Below are 22,546 nucleotides of genomic sequence, written 5' to 3' on the forward strand. Positions count from 1 at the left end.
GAGGGAACTCTCTCTGAGACTGTAATACCTCAGCTACATCGTGTGCTTTTAAGAGGACAGATTGTACTTACATAGGGGTTCTGTATGGGTTCACATGAATCAAGGTAAGAGAAGCCCTCCCAAAGAATTTTCTCCGTATCTTCATAAGCACTTACACCCAATAGCCTCTTTGCCCATAAAAAAACAGAAGTAACAAAAAAGTTATCCTTAGTTCTTGACGAGTCCCATATGCCTGAGGTTAGGTATGCCCCCAGGCTTATGATTAGAAGGTACTGTGCTCTCTTGGACCAGAATACATGGAAAACTCAGACTGCCGGGCTGAAGGTAACTGTCAGAGCCTTGGATTCCCTACCTGCAAACATCTCCAGGTTCATCCACTTCTTCAAGCCCAAGTAAGTAAAATATTCCCAAAGAAAACTCCTAGACACTACCTTTCTGTCCTGTCTGGTGCATGCCTGGAGCCTTCATATAGCGGATACTCGTGCTTTTATCCTTGGGATTAGAAGGGTTCTTCTTGGTCTGCCTCAGCACCTTGGAGAAGGCCAGCTTCATGTGCTGGTCTACTGTTTTCAACAGGAAATATCTGAGCAGCAAGAACAGAGTACAGGACATTTAGAGGCAAGGTAGTTATCTTTTGTCATTGTGAGCAGGCTGAAGCTCAAACCAACCACTGAGTTAAAGGCTTTTCCAGCAGCAAAGCATGCAACAGCCACAAATTCAGTTTGCCCTCTGCTAGCTCATTTCCTTGTTGTACTGCATCTTCTTCGCCTGATGGGGCTGCAAGAGGGCTCTGTGTGCAACTATTCAAAACCCATGATTTCACCCTGACCAAGTGCAGCAGTTCCCCACCAACTCTGTCAAGGCACCTGAAGTTCTTTTATTCCCCAAAATTCCCGAAGACTTAAGTACTTACTTTGTATTGAAAAACATCAGTGTAGTGAGCAAGGTGGAAGGGGAGTGAGCTCCAAGCTGCTTACACTCCCACAGCATTTCCTCTGTTACATGACTGGAGAGGATGTAACCTGCAATAAACAGAAGTCAGCATCATGCCAAGATATAGACACAGTGTGAACACAGGCTGCATTTTATAGTCTGTAAGTATTGAAGAGCATATAAATCTTAAGGGAAGGAAGAGGAGGAGATTCTCACTGATGTCAAGATTCACTGCTGTGCAAACAACTTTTTAAATAGCAGGTACAGTTAGGATATAACACTTGCATACATACATCAACCCCTAGTTGAAGAGAGTGTGCTTCTGCAATACGCCTTTACATCCCAGCCCATAGAGAAACAAATACTCACTTTAACAGCTTTTAATTAATGGCTCGACTCCAATGCAGATGCTCTTAATCCAATAATATGTGAGAGCAGGCAGGCCAGTGCAACAAATCAGCTCTTGGCCCTGTGCACAGCTTTAGTCAGCACACAGTGCCAAGTGATGTATTTGGACACATGAGTAATCCTTTGATTCTCAGATTTTTTTTTTCCTTTGTGTAGAAGAGAAATACTATACTCCAAATACACAGATATACAGAAAAACAGACAGCACTATGAACTCCAGGGCTTGTGGAATGACAAAGCACAGATCAAACAGCCAGAGTGAAAACAAAAGGATTCCAAAACTCATGGTGCTACTTAGTCATCTAGTCTGTAAACATCAGCTACTTTTCTGAACACAAGCAACAGCTTCTTCACTGATGTCCAATCCGATCAAAGGGAATGAAGCAATGAGAAACCACATTTCCATGCTCTGAAAATGCAATTCTTGATCTAGTTCTCATATGCAACTCTGTCAAAATCTGTCTCTTCTGGAACTGCTCCGCCACCCCCATTGCCATCATCTCCTGAACACAAGGTTGAGCTGCAATTGATTGGAGGCTCTAAACACTCATTGTTTTTCCCTTTGACACTCAGTTGGTCCTGCAGACAGTATCCATCTGGCTCCATGGCACCATGACAGTGCTGTATTATCTCCCAAAGTAACAATACATATTAGAGGCAAGATGTACTAGTACTTCAGATGAGGAAGCCTGATTCAAATCAAGGATCAGCTGGCTTCCAAGTAAGCCAATCTCACGACACTACAAAATCCCAACAATCTGCCTTCTGATGGGTAACAAGTGATAGACAAATAATACTCAACAACAGTCAGGGCTAGAGCCTGACAAGTTCACCGGCATTCACTGCAGATGCAACATTTTTCTCCATGACTAGCACGAGCTGCCTTAGGGACAGCAAATACTTCAAAAGGGTTTTCAATTCAGACTACACTCGAGAGGTAGGTTCAGTTTAAACATTCCAAACTCTGGAAAGTTTTGAAGTTCTTAAGCAAAAGTCCTTACCAAGAGGTGAAACACGGGGCTGTATGTCCTTGAGAACTTCATGCAGCCATTCAGTGAAACGAATATAGTAGAGATCTGAGAAGATGTCATCAACTCGGCCGTTTTCAAAGAGATACTGTAAGAGATTCACAACACAGTCCAGTACAGTGGGAGCTAGTGTGTTCCTCAGACCAGACCTCAGGCCCATGTACTCAGTTAGTCAAGCATTTTACAGCAGAGCACTGAAGACTAATACATTTTACTTGAAGAGTGAGGACAGTTGCACCAAGGCCAGTACAGGATAGGTAATCTCAATTACTACCATGAGAATGCCAAAACAGAAAAAGGAAAAAACATCTTACGAAGTGAAGCTGTTTGGATTTCACCTTTTACTTCAGGTGTGTTCACTCCAAGTTATTTCACATGACTGTTCTTTGGACACTACTTTTTCATGTTATTGACAGAGATGTTCAATTCCCCTGTCAGAGTTTACCTCTGTTCCTGCAGCTCTTCCAGAAAGTGCTCTAGCATTACCAGCTCAGATTTCCCACACCACAATAAGTTCTTGCCTGTTAAAGCTTCAACTAGATTAAGTTTTGACATTGATGACTCCTTCAAACATCATCCAACCCTCCTCCTCCCGCTAAAAAAATTAAAAGGATTTATTATTATCACCATGATACTGAACTCAATTATGAACAATTTCACTCATAGGTGAAAGCACTACCGTGCACTAATGACAAGTCATCTGAGGTTTGGGTTTGTTTGTTTTTTTTTTCTAAGCAGAGATACTTTTTTCATATAAAATTGTTGGGAAGCTTAATAGAAGCCACAGTCTCCATTGTCATAACCAAGAGTTCTCCCTATACATGCTGACAACACGAATAGCCCTGCAGCACATAGAGGTGTCCTTTCCTACCTTCTGAATACACAGGAAAATATAGTAGAGCACATCTGGATCGTAGGGTTCACCATCACCATTTCGAGCTTCTCGTGTCATTAAGCACAGACCGTAATTCAGCTCAGCCACAGCTGAAGAGATGAGATCTTCCTGGAACCTCAGCAGCTGACGCCCTGGAAAAACAAAACAAAGCCATATTATTTAAGCCATAAAGCTATATTATTTCCCAATATTTCAGGAATGATTTCCTGCATCTCCAGCTTTCTCGTTCTATCTGGCAGGTCCAGTGCTACCTCATTCCCCCAGTATAGTAAAGTAAACTAAAATAAATCAAGATCTTAGGCTGTCAGATCTCCTAAAAGATAAAACAGGCAAGAGTTTAAGAGGAAGATCCTCTGCCCTGCCAAAGACATGACTATTGCCTTCTATTACCGTGTTCACAATGAAATGCTGCCCTGCAGCAACATGAAAACAGCAATTCTATGACTGCTCTACCAGCTTGGCTGGCATTCACAGCCTGTTTGTTCATCCATGCACCACTCTCCTGCAGTGCCTTTTTCTACTGCTACCAGGTGCTCAAGGGGGCTCAGCACTGAGCTAATATCTCCCGAGACATGTCCTGTGGTAGTGGGAGCACACTATAATTAGTACTGCCAAGTAAATCAAAGTTTAGATTTAAAAACAATCACTGACTAAACAAAAGTGTTTTCCAGAGCAGTAAACACCTAACATTTTAGTCATTCCTAATCCTACTTGAAAGGAAACAAAGGCCATGTTGGCATGACACTTACTTCCAATAGGTGCTAGTCGATTTTGAGCTTCTTTTTCCAGCTCTGCATTCTTGGTCTGTGCCCAGCTTTTCCACACTTCAAGACCTTCTTCCGGCTTCAGAGAGTTTGGAAGTAGAAGTTCAGGTGAAGTCTGCGGCTGTGGCTGTGGTTCAACTTCAGCAACCTGAACAGTTTGAGCCTATGAAAAAAAGCACTTCAGTTTATATACACCCACTTCAATGTGCAACAGCTGGACAAAAAACAAGCAATGCCACAATTATCTCTAGCCCCAGGACACCAGCCTTCTGCAACACTCCTCTCTAACAAAAGGAGTTAATTCAAGGAACGCAACTTTTGTTGTCCAACCTGAATTGCTGCTCAAAAGAGTATCCGACTCTCCAAGAACACTTTTAGTTTGAATGGGTACATCTTTCTTCAGCTAACTCGTCACACTGAACCACCACTGAAGTCCATCTCACCACAAGAGTGGCCCACGGCCCCTCGCAGACACAGCAGCTGCAGAGACTGCCAGCCCCTGGCAGGGATGAAGAGGAATGTGCCATCAGCTTTCCTAACCACTGCTGCTCCACACCTGGACTGCCCTGAGGAAGGTTCTGGGTACAATCACATGCTGTACACGGCTGGCACCCCTTCCCACTCAGGCTCTCTTCACTATGCAATACATAACAGGCACACAGAATAAATACCCTCTGTTCTTATCACCGACAACAGATAAGATTAATTCATTTGTAGGAGATCTAAAGCAATTAGACTAGAACACCAGCATCAAAACATCAATTCAGTTGTAATGCAATGTTCTCAAAACACCAAATACTGGTACAACCCACTACTGTGTGAATACACAATATGTGTGAATACAACCCACTATGACTGATTACAGACCCTAAGACATCTCCAGACCCTTTGGAAGTTTACTTTGCAGCAGGACCTCAGATCACCAAGAATCACTACCCCAAACTGAAACTTACTTGTCAGGCAACCAATGGCACCGACCCAAAAGCAGCAATGAGCTCTCCAGCTGCATCCACTCTGCATTCTTCACTACAGCTTCTCAATTCCATGCCACAGAAAGTGTTGTGGCTACCTCAATTAAGGGCTTTACAGACCTTAGTCAAGCTCTCACTGGCATCCTGAATATTACAGAGATAGCAATTCTTACATCAGGTTTTACTTTCTCCTTCTTAAAAGCTACCCCAAAAAGAAACATTTCCTTTGATACTGCCAATTGTCAACATTAGTGACAGTTGTTCTGACAGCACTAGAGACCACAAGAAAAATGGCACAGAGACTTTAAATACCTTTACCTTACTTAACATAAACAAACCAACCAACCAACCAGCTTAAGAGGCAAAGTCTGCAAGAATCTCAAGACTGGAGCTTTCCAGCTGCCTCTGGTTGGCTTTTCATTTCCTGCATCAGCTCTTACTAGCTTTTTGCTTATCAGCCCCTGCAGCAGCAGTGTGTAGTACAGCTGCAGAGACTGAAGGGACCAAGCTTTAACTAAGGCAGATGGCGACAAAGTTTAAGTTGTGAAGAAAAGCCTCTGCCTTAACGAGGACAGAGTCCAAGGGTGAACTGACACCTTGTTGTTGTAGGATCCAGGACTGAGCCTCTGCTCTCCTCCAGAATGGTGCTCCATTACTCTCCTGAGAGCTGAAAGCTTCCCAGAGCCAAGCCCCTCCTTCAGCCCAACCCAAGGGACAATCTTCTCCCTGACCTCACAGACACCTTGTCCAGTATGAAGGTTGGACACAGTCTGGAGTTAATCTGGCAGTCGCTTCTAAACGGACTTATATTTTCAACAAATAGAGCAAAATAGCTGCAACTTGCCCAGGTCCCAGGGAAGCACAATGCCAGAGGATAGTGCAGGGCAGGCAGGCAATTTCCTTCTCAGTTTCACAGCTTTGAGAGGGACAGCTCCCAAAAGTTTGATGTTGACTTGTAGTAGCTTTATTGGCCTCTTACAGGAAGAGTGCATCCCTCATGGAATTGCCTCTGTATTTAGAGGCTTATGCCACACCTCACACACTACAGAACTGGGATCAGAAAACTGTCTGATACCCAAGAATTGCAGACCACTGTACACAGGAATACACAGCATCAGCAGAAACTTTACAAGTAACCATTGAAGAAATTATGGAGCTAATACCTCAGAAAGACTCCTAAGAATGTGGGTCATGCTCTTAAAAGACCCTACAGTAAGTCTAAAAATCCTATTTAGGAGAAAGGCAAAATGTTCTATCAATTTAGTTTGTTTAAACAACTGTAAGTGATGAAGTGATTTCTGAATTACCCATAAGAGGAAGAGATGAATTACAGAAGGGTCTTTGAATGTGACAAAACAAACAAACAAAATAACCCAACCACAAAACCCCCCATGCATTACAAGATCCATAAGATGTAGCTTAAAGTACAGCTTTATAAAACAGGGTATCCAGGATCTGAAAGTTATCTAGAGCTGTAGGGAACCCTTTTTGGTGAAGACCTCGGTGGGCTGTAGCCCATGATCAACTTAGAAATGATCAGACATGACTACAGAAAGCAATCCTCCTTGTCTCAGCGCTTACTGATAAAGCAGAGGGCACAGACACCTTTATAAAGCCAACAATGTTATTTATAAACTGGAAAGAATTTGTACCAACAGGTATGCTAGCAGGCTTGGGTATTTTTGCCCTCATCCCATTGAGCAAAAAAAGGCTTTGACAGATCAATCACTTTTCACTTTCTGGTAATAAAAAAAATAAGTTACATCCATTTGCACACGTAAAAGAGATCACTAATAGCCCCAGTTATTCAAGCTTTAAAAGTCAATTCGAAATAATCTGTGGTTTAAAGTTGGCAACAAAGTCTTTAAAAAACACTAACAAATTTGGTTGCCACGTTTGCCACAGATTATGAAGAGGTGCTTGCTTGCCACTGCTTGTTACTGTGCTCTTGAACACCAGGCACTTACTAGAAGCAGGACATGGTGTTACAGACAGCTACACTTGATCCCGGAAGTTTGCTCACAACTAGTCAGATTTTGACACTTTACCCAGGCACTGGTGTCACATAACAAAGTAACTGATAACTAGATGACTAGTATATATTTGCACACCTTATTTGGCTGCAATCATCCCTGCCTGTCCACTGCAACCTCTGAAACAGCTCAGGAGAATACTGCAGACCTGCTATGAAGAAGCTGGCAATGAGCATGTATCTATTTATTTACACTACGAAGATCAAAACTGTACTTTCTCTTGGGAAGTTTTGAATCCTATAACTATTGACCAACACTAACACACTGCTGCAGTTTTACACCTATCAAGTACCCTATGCCGTGCCCAGGCTACTGGGACAATCACATCTCTGCTTCCCAGACACTAGCTGTCTGTTGACATGCTCCCTCCCCACAACATTTGCAAGTTGTTAATCACCTGAGACCAAGAAGCAGTTTTAACTTACTGAGCAAGTGACTTGTAGTTGCTGCTGCTGCCCTTGCTCTTGGGGTGTGGGCTGCTGCTGTTGCTGCTGCGGGTCCCATATGTGCACTGTCTGTGCCGTGTTCTGGTATGTCCCTGCCACAGCCTGCACTGCCACTGGAATGTGGATGTTGCCATTCATAAACTGTGCTGGAAAGATTGAATTAGCAAGAGTCTGCACCACTTCCTCGTGAGAGTTCTTCACTACCGAAGTACTTCCCACCATCTTATCCTTGTCGTCTTCCAGCTTCACGGTAGCCAGTGTCGTTGGTGAGCCACTGACGTGGACGGCATTGTAGGCCTCCTGAGGGATGGCAATGTGGGTTATGTTTTGCTGCTGAAGGTCACCACGTGGCTGAGCGGAGTAAACAGGGATGGTCCAAGTCTCTCCAGTGGGGCTAGTAATGGTCCCAGTGGCACTGTACAGGTGGGCACTGTCCACTGTTAACAAGTCTGGCCTTAAAGAGACGTAACTTTGCTGCTGGCCCTGAGGAATGGCCAGCACTGTGGCAACCGGCTGCCCTGAAATAGCATATGACACAGTAATAGGCATATCCACTTTACGTTTCTTCACTGGCTGAAGGACACTGGCAGAGCTGATCCGCCTCTCTCCCTCTCGTGGGGAGCCTTGTTGAGAAGGTGGAGGTGACAGTGCCCCGACTGTTTGGATCTGTATCTGCTGGCCACCAGTAATGGCCTGTCCTGCCACAAGCTGGGCCTGGATCTGCTGGTGTTGTATGTGTTCCTCCTGTAGCTCTGCAGCCTGGATCTGTTGGGCAGTCTGCACATGCTGCACTTGGATCTGAGCCGCCTGCAGCTGCGATGGGCTGGGGCTCTGAAGAGACTGACTCTGTATTGTCTGGGATGCCTGCTGCTGAGCCTGGCCTTGGATCTGCACTTGGACCTGTATTGGCTGCTCCGAAGCCTGATGGACAGAGAGCTGCGGAGAGAGCTGCTGGGCGGAGACCTGCTGCGGTGACTGCTGGACCTGGACCTGAACCTGCAATGACACCAACCCAGCAGTTAGAGATCAGCAAACGTCAGAGATTCAACAGAGACAGTCCATCACTGAAGATTTATGATTCCATACATTAATCTATGAGTAAAGATCTCAGGAAAATGAAACCAAGTTATTCCAGAAATGCCTGGTTGATAACAGCAATATAGTAGATGTGTTTGCTCAGCATTGCACAAGACCACACTTCTCAGCACAGACAGAACAGCACACGAGCTACATCTCCACCCTCAAAGCTCTGTGGGTTCAAGCCAATAGACTGCATCCTTGGAAGCCGAAAGAGTCTTCAGACCTATCTGCATTGCTGAAATGTTATTTCAGCACAGGCCTTGCAATAGCAAGACTTTAAGGTCACACACATTACAACCACAGGAGCTCACCTCATTCTTACCACGCTCTAAAGATTGTTTTACTACTTCCCACCCTGGTCCCCAGATGGATGCAGGATCACTTGCAGGCAGTAAGAAATACGGGTAAGTCAAAAACAGCACTTGGCTCTTTCTACATAAAGCACAGGAATATTACTTCTAAACCAACCACTAATAGTAACACTACACAAGTAGGTGTCCACACAAGGCTGCAAGTTCAACCTCAATCTCTGTCATGTGCTAAGGGCCAACACCACGGCATTTGTTTTTTAAACTTCAGAAGTATTTTTTTGGCAATTATAATTAAAATCAATCTTTTTTTTTCATTATTTACTTATTCCATTTAATACCATTTATTGTCCAAACTACTCAGTTGTATTTTCTAGCTCGTGCACTCACACAATGCTGAATAACACACACAAAACATGTTGACTTGATTCCAAACCAGTTCCTTTCATTTTAGGGAAAAAAATCACACCCTCTCACATCGATGGTCATTTGTCCAAGGTCTGTCACAATATCTAGCAGCAGCCCAGGGGTAGACTCAAAGCCAGGAGTCAGAGGTACTGCTTCACATCCCAGGCCCCAAAACCAACTCCGTTTGTATCTTCACTCCCAGGGTGCTGAGGTCTGAGCTCTGCTCTCCTTTCCAGACACTTCTCCACTATGACTCTCACATTTACACAGACACTTTGTCACATCTGCCTTGTCCTAGAAGTGATATCCCAGGTTCCCATGATCATCTGCTTCTCCAGGCTTCATTAACATCTTATCTTAAGGTAGGGAATTAATTACTCAACACCTCTCTCTGGAGCCAACACAGACTTATTTAGTTGCAAAACTGTATCTTCCTACTCACGCTCTCTCACCTTTTTCTACCTCACTCCTTGAAGCTGGTAAGGCTAACACAGCATTTGCACAGAGATGCCATACTAGTCAACCTGACAATACTAAAAAGAACTACCATGCACATCTGCACTGCACAGAATCTCACTTCCCAACATCACCTCTAAGAAGTCTTGAAAAATGTTAAGGATTCATTTACAGCCAATTAAAGAGCTGCTAAGGAAAAAAGTGGGGTTGAAAAATGCACCACTTGCGAGCCAGTTTTATAAGTCACCTCCTGTTAAGAATTAATTTATTTCCAGGAAGAACAGGGTACAGTTCCTTCTGGGAACTATGTGCAGTATACTGTAATCCTGATGACGTGGACTATCTATAATAATTTCCTGCAAGGTAACAAGAAACATGTAACCTTATGTCAGCATGACAGTTTAAAAAGCTGCATCAACGAGTGATCTGATCAGGCAGTCAATTGAAAAAGAAAAGTCACCTATGGGATGTTTCCTCCATTCTATTTGGTATCATACTGCCTTGCAGCATGAGTACTGCCTTGGGCAAACAGGCCCAAGCATGGATCCCAGGTAAGAGTTCAGTTTAAGAAAGCCATATGCAGTCATATCCCTAAGGCAAGTATTCTCTAAAATATTCCATTTAAAAAAAAATCACTAATACAGTCCTTAGGATTAATTTAAGTCCTTGTTCAAAAGATTACCTGTGAGGCAAAGGTCAAAGACTGCACAAACTAAATGCATTACTGCACTGATTTATTTTCAGTTTCAAACCAGAAACACTTGCTTTATCTGCTAGGATTCAAAATCACAGAAACAGGCAAACACATCATTTGCCCTGTGCTTCTGCAATGCTTTCAGAATTTGCACAGGTTGACTGAGAGCACCTTAAAAGTACCCCCACCTTCTTTCCATACCCAATTTTATATTACAGTTCCTGTTAGTGCCGTAACATATATAAAGGAAATAATTTTTTTTCTGCTAGCAGTAAGAATTCAAAGTCTGCTCCTGCACTGAAACAATTTTATCACAAGTACAATTAGAAAGGTAATGGAATAGGTTAAAGCAAGAGGCATCATCAGTAAGAGGCCTGGTCTAAGAACAAATGTGACAAGAGAGCATTTGCTCCCTTCTGCTTTTGTAGAAGAGATCGTTTCAGTTTGAAGGGACTTACACGGATCACCTTGTCCAACTGCCTGGTTGCTCCAGGGCTGACCATAAGGTACAGCTCTGTTGCTAAGGGCCCTGTCCAAATGCCTCTTAAATAAGGACGGGTCTAGGGCAATGACCACCTCCCAGAAGCCTCTTCCAGTGTTTGACCATTCTCTTGGTAAAGAAATGCTTCCTAATGTCCACCCTAAACCTCCCCTGGCACAGATTTGAACAACTAACCATTTCAGAGCCTGAGCCTACAGTCTCTAAAAGTCACAGGCAACTTCCCTCACTTTCAGTAGCTGAGCAGTCATGCCCTGGGGCCCTATGATACTCCTCAGGACTAAATCCTATCTCCTACAACTGGGATGTCTTGCTACTGCTTTAGAGCCAACCCTGTTATTGTTAACACCCAAAGAATGAGTCCAGACCCAAACCAGATGAAGAAGTCAGACTCTAGAATCACTTGAAGTTCTCCATGCTGCAAACTGCAGACATAATGCTTCTGATGAGACTGCTCCTATTTAAAAGAATATTGGTGTTCTACCTACCATGCATTACACATCCCCTGTGAATTACATCCATTTTTAACAACTGTATCTTGCAGTAAATCCCTCCTTATGTTCAAGTAGGTTGTACCCAGGAGTGCTAAAAGCATTAATTTCAAATTTACAGGCTTCACCCAGTCTGAGATCAGAGCTTCTTACATTGACCTCATTGTCCTTTTTTTCCCCTCAGATAGCAAGTTAGACAAAGAATTACACTAAACTTCAGCAGCAGATGATTTTTTAAAAGACTCTGTACAAAGAGGAATGTTTTAAATTTACAGGCCAAGACCAACAGGGAGGACCTTAAATCTTCACTTTATGCTGAAGATTAAAGCAAAAACGTTATGCTCAGAATTCCTGGGTTATACTGGTGCAAGACAGGAACATGCCAAGTTACCAGTACTGAAAAACTACTTATTGCCAGAAGTCTGGATCCAGCAGCATGAAAAGAATCACTTCCCAGCAGACTACCATCACACAGAAATGCCTTTTCACCATAAAGTAACTAGAAGCTGGATCAAGTACTAGCTGACTAGAGAATCAAAAGCATTAGAAATCAGCTCTGTATTGTAACAGGAAGGCAGAACTAAATTTTTAAGATTTCCTTAAAGGAAATTTTCTGTCACATTAAGATCAAAAACATATTCTGTCCTCAACTGAGCACACGCAAAGAGTCAATAAGTAACTCCACGAGCATGAGAACAGCTGAAGCCTGGTTGCCAAAACTTTTTTTCCTCATGGTTGATAGACAAACTTTCAAGTAGGATTCATAACATATCTGCCCTGTGCAGATTCTCTGCCCAAAAAGGAATCAAATTGCAGAACTGCAGTTCTGAAACAATTGAGATTTCCTTTGCTTTGGTAATTCTTTCATCTCTGGACTGATTGGATAACCTAACTCCAAACGAGCACATACCAACTCTTTCCTGCACGGATTTTCTGATATCCAACTTGCCCTGGAGCACCTGACATGCTCTTAAATGCCTCTTTTCACAAAGAGATCTTGGTTTCTGAGGCTACATTTAGAGTAGAAAGTGGTAGTACACACCAAGAACAGACCTCAGAGCAAGACTGAAGACGTATTGACAATGTCCACACTATACATTCCAGAAGACTATTTCAAATTTAGGTCTAGTCTTGCCCACTAGCCAAGCTCGACAAACAAACGTCGAGACACGAGATGGCATCTTCCAGCTTAGTTTTGACTGGAAGGAACTCAAAGTGACAGGCTCCAAACGTACAAGAGGTAAGAAGGGGTAGGTGGCCAACTTGCTATGAGAAGCATGCTCCAAATCCCCCCCAGAAGTAATGTGGGTGCATCTCAAACTTCCCAAATGAAGTCAAACACTTGGACAAAAAGTTATGAGAGCGTGAGAAGAGCAATCTCAATTTTTTTAGCCCAATTTAAGGACAGAAGGCCTAAAACACACTTCCTTCAACAACAGTCCTAAGCTAAAGAGAGTCCAGCACTAAGAACTAACACTGTAACAAAGAAATCCTTCTAATATTACACCAGAAAGTGTATGTGCAAGTACAAAACAGATTTAAAGTATAGAGTAAGTGAAAAGACTGATCAGTGAAGTAGCAGGAAATGTTGGAACTTGTTATTTAACTACTTTACAGGAAGTCCTTTGCTGTCTAAGTAAACAAGGTCTACAGGAAGGGTACAAGTTAGCTTTTCAGAACAACTGCCAGATAGATTTTTCACTCCACGTTTTTCCTCTGCTCATTCATCAATATCAGAGAGAATTCCATCAGCCAAATTAGGCCTTGGGTGTGTTTGAACAGTTACAATATCAAGATTATGCTGTCAAGCTGTACACTGGGGAGGGATTTAGGCCTAAGACAGTTAAAACAAATGAACCAAGAATCTCTCCAACAGAAGCCTACTTCCATACACAAGTAGGTGCTACCTTGAAAACACCACTCTTGACTATAACCACTCTTTGAAGTGTCCCACTCAGCCCAAGCAAATGCTAATTAATACCTGATGCTACACTAAAAACATACTGGCATGTTTTTCAAACATAAACAAATAGGAACCCTACCTCCAAGTCTTAACTGAAAGGTATTTTACATAGGCATTTAATCATTCCCTATACAGTTCTGTGATTTGCTCACCTGTACCAATCCTCCCCTCAAGCCCTGGCCAAGAAACTCTTGCCACCTAGACATCAGCCTGCTCATAAAAAACTGAAACTGGGGATCTTCCCCATATGCTTCCCAAGCAAAGATGCTTTCTGTCCTCTGATATTACTTCAGTTAAACCTTCTCATGGAAGAGGAAGAGGCACAACAGGTTCACTGACCTCTGAGAAACACCACATTCAGTAAGCAAGTCAGTGCTGACACCTCTTCCCGCTGGCATCAATTCGTGGCCTCAACGCACAGGACCAACAAGCAACAATCTCATCAAAGGCAGGGCTGATAAAACTCTTACCTAACTGGAGCAAGACACAGCCCTTCCCAGCCACTCCCTGATGCAGCACAGGTTATGACAACCTGACATACTAAACTCTTCTTAAGATCACTAATGGCACTGCTGTGGGACTGGGTGTGGAAGGAGCTCCAGGACACTTGAACTGTAGCACTGACTAGTGTATATAACCCAACAGTTGCATCCACTCAGCCTTCAAAATAAACATTTGGCAACACTCTGTTGAACCTTTTAGGCAAGAAAATCTTGAGGTGGCAACTTCTTCAAACAGGAAATTTATTTTGCCAGGATAAATAAAAGCAGTAAGCAGTCAAACACTGTGTTTGATTGTCCACAGCGAGCAAAACCTAGGATGAAACCTGAGCACTGTCTATCACTACGATCATAAGGTTGTCATTAGCACTTGCAACCGTGAGGTCATCTGACTGGTCGTATTATTAGCCACCTTTAGCAGCACGGTCACACTGCCAGACATAAGCACAGTCATTCAAAGGGTCTTCCACTGATCTGCAATTGGATTAGCAAGAACTAAACAGATTATCAAGTCAAGTACTGGGATGACACAAGTTTAATCAAAAGCTAAGAGGCTTCGGCAGATGACCAAAATTTGTCATAATACAACACAAGCAGTATTTTAGCAGAGGGAGCCAGCTGGACCAGGTGTACTGCTCTACAGGAACTGTCACTCCCCAGAGTTACAACAAAATCCAGCTTTATTCAGACACTGTGCTCTGCCACTGCTGCCACGGTGACAGTCCAAAGACAAGTGAACACTAAATCATGGGTTTAACGTAAATCATGTCTCAGTAACAAATCCTGATAGACAGAAAAACACTCTTGTAAGGGGGTAAAGACATTCTTCTCCACTCTATTCTTGCAGAAAAACTTCAAGATAATTCTGAGCTAACTGCTCAAATACACCTGAGTCCAACTGCCCTGCTAATGCACAAAAGCTGCAGCCATATCTAGTACCAGATGTGCCACTAAGTGTTCTGAGGGGTTGTAACACCCTGAAGTGAGCAGCAGGGTAGGTAACACAAACACTAATTATGATCTGTACTGACAGATGGGAAAGCGGACATCTAAAAGCAGAGGCACATCAAAAACAAGTAGGAGACAGTAGACAACATCCTTTAGGAAAAACTGCTGAAATCTTGACTTTCATCAGAAATTTTTCATATTCAGGGTGCAGGCCATTCAGTTTAAAAATCAGGAACAGGTGCTGGCAGGACCTCTATGCTTATTTCCAAGAAGGCCAGGTTATTTTTCTCTGGAGCATATGATATATGACCTCCCTCTCTACCTCTGTTACTAGAACACTTGCAAGGGTCAAGCCTGAATTTTGAGTAGTTCTGAAAGGAGGCAGCAGCAGGAAAAAAATGAGGGGAAACAGAAAAGAGGTTCCTTTTGACTTTTACAATTGGTTTGGGGGCCTTCCACATCTTCAAGGTTGAGGCACTCAAAAGCCAACCCTCTTAGTTCTTCCACTGAAAAACAAAACTTCTTCCAGAAAACATAGTAGCTGGCAGAACCAAAACCACTCTTGATCAGTTTTAATAGCCTCATGCAGAGATCCAAGTCATGCCTGCAAGACTAGAGGCTTTTGTTGTTCAAAAGCCTTTCAAGACAAGTTACTGTAGGGCAACAGGTTACAGAAGTTCCAGTTAAGCATTCATTTCCTCAATAGAGAGTGACTGGAGATGAGTTACCAGTGAAGGAGGTAAGTTTGTCTTTGCTGTAGGATAAAAGCACACAAGTGAGCTGTTAGCACAAGTCTACTGCACTGCACCAAGTTCACACTACTTTATCTCCAGTCATTCGTGACTCCATACCCTCGTTTGTTGCAAAAGAAGAGCTCACAGCTTTACATTCTGCTACAGAAGGCAGAAGTGTATCCAAATTACAGCTGTAGACAGAGTTCAGCTGTTTGGAGACATATCATAAAAAAACCTTAGTTCTGCCACCTATGAACTCTTCAAATTACAAAATGTGTCTGAGGACAAAAGCAGTTATCTTAAGTTATACATTTGTGTTTTTTTCCTCTCTGGTGCTGGATTTTCTCATTTAATACTTAATAAAATACCTAATGTAATACCTGCTAAAAAAACGTAATTAAGACAACTCCCTCCACTGTGCAAAAGGATGATCTACCTTGATGCATGTGCATATATGGAGTTCCTTTCATGAAACGTATCATGCCCTGGTTCATATCCTAAGTTGACTCCCTTGCATTTCCCCCTCACTTAAAAGCCAGCTCAAGACGGACAACTTTTAGAATGTTCAAGTAAAATCACTTAAAAATAACTGATTTTATAAAAAGAAAAAAATCCTGAAGGCAAGTTAAATCCCATGGCCACCCTGAACAACCAGATAGTCAGACAGGCAGAGGAGGGTGGTATTTATAGCAGCTTCACAGCACAAGGCTTCGGGAGCTGTGTACACGCCAGAACTGCCGACCATTTCTCCAATAGGTGACACCACTCCATTGCTATGTACACCACTCCTCCTACAGCGGGGCATGAGGGAGGCACAGTCAAGAGAGAAATTTACTACCACATTCCTTAAATGAAAGGAAAATAGTGCTGTTCTATATAAAGTTAATTGGTCCTGCCTCTTAAGTACTTGTCTGAGGCTTCAGAGCAGCTGGCTCTGAACACTACTCCATGGGTTAGCAAGTCATATATACATTTAGAGATGATTTCGGACACTTACCTGGACTTGCTGGGGTTGCTGAACCTGTATCTGCTGCTCTGGCTGAGTTTGCTGCTGGATACTGGTTGTCACGGGACAAGCAAGTTCAAGCAAAGACCCAGCCACCTCTGTGCTGTCCGTGTAAATGCAGTTGCCACCCTGCTGATACACCATTGTGGTGGTGGCCGTCTGCTGAAACTCCTGCAGAGCTTCTGGCCCCTTGGAAGCCAGGGAGTCTAGAAACTCCTTCATCCTGTGCTGGGGGATCGTTCGTGCCTTCACACGGATGTATTCTTCAAAGGAAATGGTGTTCTCCAGAGAATTATTCATATTGCAAGGTCCTCAGGGTTCCTTTAAGGAAAGAGAAAGTAAAAGTCTTAACTACAGCACTCCGTTGACACAAGGATATTCCTAACTCCAGTAACTAATTTCTCATTGCAAGTACTGTATGAAAACTGGCAAACATGCACAGCCAGATGCCCAAGACAGATGCTTTAGTTTTATGAGGCATCTTGTGCTACTACACATTTCTCAGATTAACCCTTGGCAGCTCATGGGAGTCTGAATGATACCCAGGTGGGACTGCAGAACTATTCACGGAGCTCACTGCCTTGTAAACTCTCCCAGCTCTGTACCTCACCCAGACCAGGCGAGTCCCGTACCACACAAATCCAGTCGCACATTCCATTTGTTTGCACCATGCACTATTAGCAACAGAGGCTCAGAAATCAATATCTGTGGCCCTGCTTTGCAGCCACAGAGGTGGAGAACCGAGCAGTATGTTCTATCCGGCCATGCAGTGCTATTCTAGGCAGCTAATGGAAAGCACAAGGGAAGAGCAACAGATGCAGCGTTCAGCCCATCGCTGTTAGGACTAGGGCAGCCTTATCGATTTGAACAGAGCAAGCAAAAGGAGAGCGCTGGAATCAAGAGATTCCTCAAATAGGGAACTACACACACAGAGAAGCAGAGCTCTGGAAATGACAAAGGCAAAGGTAACAGCAGTTCTTGATCTCCTTTCAATCTAGGAAGAGGTTAACATGAAACATGCCATGTATGAAGACAAAAGAGACAGAAGTAGTAATCAGATGATCAAGGAGGAAGTGAAAGCAAAGAAAAAACCACCACCACCAAGAATGACTCCACCTGAGAACATCAGACAGCTCTAGGGTATACTCTGACAGCATTCTTCTCTTATTGACTTATCTTGTTTAAACCCACAAATTGTTTTTGCAGTGAGTATACTGGCTGTTTCTAAGGCACTAATTAGCCTTGATAAAGCATAAATAGATTTGAGCTAAAACACCATCAGATACTGAGACAGTTGGGAAAAGAAGTGGAACAGTACAAGATTAGGACTAGTAGAAGTGATTCAGCACTACTAGATCAAGCTGCATAAAGGAGGAAAAATGGACAGACATAGCTGTGTACATTATGACAGTAGTTCTAAAGAGAACAGGTACAAAAGCATAACTTTATGTATCCTTTTACCATGATTTAACAAAGCAGAACCAAGACAGAGATACATGGTTGAATGTAAGACTGCCAAAGCCTGTGTGGAAATGAGAGTTAGCTCTAGGCTTTCCCTGGCACTCAAGCAGACTGCACAAGTCCAGCTTCAATCATCATCAAAACCTGGGAGAGCTGGAGCAAATACTAACCCCTTTCTGTATTATGTGTCAGCAGTCCAAACTCATAGCAGTTTTTGTTTACATGGAGGTTCATGGCTAGTGCATTGGACCAGCCTCACAGGAGAAAAGAATTAATATCAAAGGTAAGGGGAACACACATGAGGCAACTTACGTTCTAGCTATAGTTTCTGGACTCACTAAGCTACATTTGTTGCTGTATGAGATTACTACAGAAAATATTCTTAAAATACGCAGAAATGTTTAGTAAAAAGCACCAGTTAACAGTGTTCCCTTAGCAAATCCAACAGCTCTGTAAATATCAGCATACAGAAGTTCCTGTAGAGCCCACAGCTGGACAGAAAAACAACTCTCCTGCCTTTAAGAGACACTGATCTGACACATTTTCGAGGCAACTCTGTGTGACAGAGCCAGTAAGACTGCTCACTCCTCCAGGAGTACTAAGTATTAAGAGTACTTTACACCACTATAGGACACCTTAATCTTTTCCCAAGTGTGAAACCAAGGGAGAACAACATTGTTAATGCATCTGCAATGACTCAGACAAGACCTACACCAGGTCTTGTGAATGTGTTTTGCATCTAACTGTGAGATGCTGTTACACACTCTGAGGCTGGAAAACAGATTTTGAGTGATTAACTTGTCCCAATTTTTTACTTGGAACTTGCAAGTAGTTGACTTCAATATTTCAGCGAGGCTTTCAGAATAGCATCATCATTTTCCAAGTCCACCCTGAGGAGCACCAGCAGACATAGCTTTGAGAGGGAAGACTCTTCTGAGAAATAAGCCTCAAGGATGCCACGCTGGGATCCCAGACGTGAACATCACAGGTGCTGTTTGAGATCACAGGCTCTCTGACAGCCAGCTGCTGCTGAATAGGATGGGCTCACCTCTCCCGGGTCCTACCTTCTTCCTTGCTCCTGTATTGGTGCTTATTATGTTATAACAGCTCAGGGGATAGCTATCTACCTTCTGTTAATCTTATCAAAAGAAGAGAGGGGAGACGTCAGCAGGGCTGCTGCTTCCAACGACAGCTATCCATTATCCCTCACTTATGCTTTTGGAAGTCCAACCCTTCTGTCACAAGCTGCTTACAAGTCCATCATTCTCCTGCATAGCAGAGACCAGAAGCCACAAGAAACCCAGAAGCACAAGCAGCAAGCCCAAAGATCAAGGAGAGGTCCACCACCAAATCATCACCTACCTCTTCTAACCACCAGGAAGCAGAACAAACAGCATAAATTTCTTAGATACAAATCCTCAACCCTGCTCAGCTGCTCCATCTTAATTAGTTCTTGTTAGCATCAAAATCAAGAGCCCACTAGGCCAGTCTTCCCCTACTAGTAAATCTTCCTCTGTCACAAGGAATCTCTCTTTTCCTCTCTCCTAGCATGCAAAAAAATCTTCCTTTATATGTGCTTTAAGTTACCACACTGAGAGCCACTAATACCTCAACCAGTGAGACTCCCACCTGAGTCCCTGCAGCATTCCAAGCCCAAGGCATGGACCAGAGCCCCACTGCAACACGAGGCATCTGCTCCTGCCCTTGAACAGCAGTGGGATCTTCCCTGGGTTTTCTCCACAGCTCTCCTACTCTGGCAATCAGACAGGAGTTACAGGCCCAGCAGGTAACAGTGCAGCTGGACTAAGCTTCTCTCAGAGTTGGTCACATCAATTTTAAGGCTGCTTGGGGTTATTTAACTAAAAGCACTGAACCACTCAAAACTGCACTTCACAAAACTCTACACAGCAGCAGAGGTACCTGGTCTGGAGGAAGACTGAGGAAAGTAACACTGCACTCCCAGAAATTTTACTTATTAAAACTAAACCCACCTTATTTATGACATTTACTGCATTTATGACAGAAAATCTCTGTAAGTCTCCACTGTGCATTCAACAGACTTTTGTAGGGCAACATGTGCAGCTTGTTGCTGGAGTTGTCATTTTTACTGTTAGTTATTAAAAGACACTAATTTGTGCATTCCATTTATCCCACAGCCACACACTGGAAACTGCAAACGCCTCAGCAGATCTCAGCAGCATGTTTTTAATACTGCATTTTTAAATAAAAAAGGAGCATTGAGGTAATAAGTTTCTCCAATAAAGGAAGGTAACTTCTCTCTGTGCAGCATAACTGCATTTTTTTCAGGAAATAAGTTCAAGAAACTCTTTGAAGATCATGAGCACATACGGTTAGTTGATAAAACTTAGATTGAGGTTACTGAAAACACACACACAACTTGCAGCATGTGGACAATCTGGACTCACCAGTCACCATGTTGCATGTATTTCTGCTGCTCTTGTCCTGAGCTCTTAGACTTGTAACGTTCTGGAGAAGACAGAACAAAGAAGCCCTTTCCATCCCCAGTTCCTCTTTCTTTATTAAAGCCATTTTATTTTTAATATGTATTTCATTAAGAAAAAAAAAAATAATCAGGAAAGAAAGATATGATCATCCACGCAGCTAGTAGCTCCTGCGAAGGAATTGCAAGATGCCCAATTCCTAACCATCGTGGTGAGCGTTACTGGGAACGAGTGTGTGAGCACATCTGTCACAGGGCGCCGTGCGGCGACAGGCGCAGCACGGCCGTGACACCGGAGTTACTGGCAGACAGAACTTAGAACAAGGCAGCAGCAGTGACCGTATCCAGAGCCCCTCCTGCTCCCCCCGCAGGTGTTGCCGGCGCTGCCCCGAGGCCCGGGACAGACGGGAACGCCACGGGCCGCTCCGCCACCCAGCCCGGATAAGCGAAGCTCCGCATTCAGCCCCTGAAGCATTGGCCGCGGCTCTGCCGCTGCCCTGCCCGGGCGGGGGATACGGAGCCCACGGGCCTTTCCCCGCCCGCGGGGACCCGGCGCTGCCCGGGCCACTCCCGCCGCCTTTGTTTCCCGGCGGGGCGGCCGGGCCGGGTCCGCGGGCGGCGCCGCGACACCGCCCCCCCTCCCCCCGCCGGCAGGAGCCATGTCGGGGGCTCGGCGGGGACGGAGCCGCGCACAGGCCGCGCCTTCCGGTGCCGCGCTGCCCGGGGGGCAGGAGGGGGGGGCGGCGGGAGCGCGCCCGGTGCGGGGGGGGAACACATGGAGACAGGAGCAGGGACCGCGCCCCGCGCGCGCCTGGCCGAGCCGCGCGCGCCCCCGCGGGCCGGGGAAGCGCGCGCGCGGCAGGCGGGGCCGCCCCCTCCCCCTTCCCGCCGGGCCCGCGCCGCCCCCGGAACCGCCGCCGCCTCCCTCCGCACCAGACGGGAGGCCCCGCCCGACCCCGCCGCCGCCGCGCGACTCCCCAGCCCGCCGGCCCAGCTGCGCCGCGGCGCGACCCGGCCCCGCCTCACCCCGGCCCCGCCGCCGCCGCTGCCTCGGCCCTGAGTCTTTTCCCCTCACAGCTCCCTGGGCGCCATCTTACATTCAACCCCCCGCAGCCAATCAGCGCGCGGCCCCAGCCTCGCGAGAGCACGGCCCCCAAACCCCGCGAGAGCTCGACGCCATGGCCCGCCCCGCGCCTTAAAGGGGCCCTGCCGCGGGGAGGGGCGGGGCGGGCGCGGCCGCGGTGGGGCGCCACTGAGCGCGGGTGCGCGCGGCCCCGAGGACAAGGGGGTGACACGGGGGGACATGTGGGGACAGGGACAGGCCCCGGCCGAGGCACCGGGGGGACCCGCGGCGACACCGGCACCGTGCGGCCGTGGGGCGACGCCGGACGAGGGTCCCCACGCGGCCGCCCCAGTGCTCCGCGCCCTGCGGGGCCGTCCCGGCCGCAACTCCCGCGCAGCGCCCGGGGCGAGACCCCCGCGCCGCCCCGTGCGGAGCGACGCCCCGGTGTGGGGGCTCCCCAGGGAGCGCGCCGAGGCTCGCGCGGCCGGTACTGGCCCTGCCCCTGCCCTCGGCGGTACCGCGGGGCGAAGGGACCCCGTGGGGATGAAAGCTCCCCCGCGCCGTGGGGCTGCGCCGGGGCTGCTTTAACGTGCCCATGTGCTCGGCGCGGCCTCCCCGGCCCCGGCCCTGCTTAAGGTGGCCCGGGGGACCGGGCAGGGCCTCCCCCCGCCCACGGTAGGGCCAGTGGCGCGGGCACGGGGTTCAAGGTACGGGGGACATGTCGGTCCCGCGGGGGCACCCCCCTGAACCCCAGTCCGGGGCCGGGCAGGGGCCACCCCACTCGAGTCCACCTTAAGGGGGGAGGGCGCTCGGGCGGTGTTTGTACACAGTGCGCACACCCTGCCTGCACCCCTGCTTCACCCCCTCGCACCCGGTCTGTCCTACCTGCACCCCCCGCAACCCTTCAACATCCCACCCTGACACCCTCGATCCCAGTCCCCCAGTGCCGGGTGGGGGAGCTACAGCTCCCGTGGGGACACCAGCGCTGCACGGCAG

At 45.9% G+C, this 22,546-nt stretch overlaps 1 protein-coding gene across 4 annotated transcripts in view; it reads right to left on the reverse strand.

Annotated features, from left to right (window-relative positions):
* The window catches only part of QRICH1 (glutamine rich 1), a 23,682-nt gene extending 2,063 nt beyond the window's left edge, over nt 1-21,619 (reverse strand). The window contains exons 1-9 of one of the 4 annotated variants that reach the window (XM_032698875.1): nt 21,585-21,619; nt 20,453-20,513; nt 16,557-16,886; nt 7,458-8,474; nt 4,014-4,191; nt 3,241-3,395; nt 2,343-2,457; nt 914-1,022; nt 432-583 (exon numbers count right to left, since the gene is read on the reverse strand). In XM_032698875.1, the coding sequence (XP_032554766.1) occupies nt 432-583; nt 914-1,022; nt 2,343-2,457; nt 3,241-3,395; nt 4,014-4,191; nt 7,458-8,474; nt 16,557-16,865 (2,035 nt within the window). In that variant the 5' untranslated portion in view covers nt 16,866-16,886; nt 20,453-20,513; nt 21,585-21,619. Of the gene's footprint in view, nt 1-431; nt 584-913; nt 1,023-2,342; nt 2,458-3,240; nt 3,396-4,013; nt 4,192-7,457; nt 8,475-16,556; nt 16,887-20,452; nt 20,514-21,513 lie in introns of all 4 variants that reach the window. The other 3 variants (XM_032698873.1, XM_032698874.1, XM_032698876.1) reach the window with 3 other exon arrangements.
* Nucleotides 21,620-22,546: the final 927 nt, after the last annotated feature.

The sequence above is a fragment of the Chiroxiphia lanceolata genome, chromosome 11, assembly GCF_009829145.1.
Source record: "Chiroxiphia lanceolata isolate bChiLan1 chromosome 11, bChiLan1.pri, whole genome shotgun sequence".
In the NCBI taxonomy this organism is placed as follows: domain Eukaryota; kingdom Metazoa; phylum Chordata; class Aves; order Passeriformes; family Pipridae; genus Chiroxiphia; species Chiroxiphia lanceolata.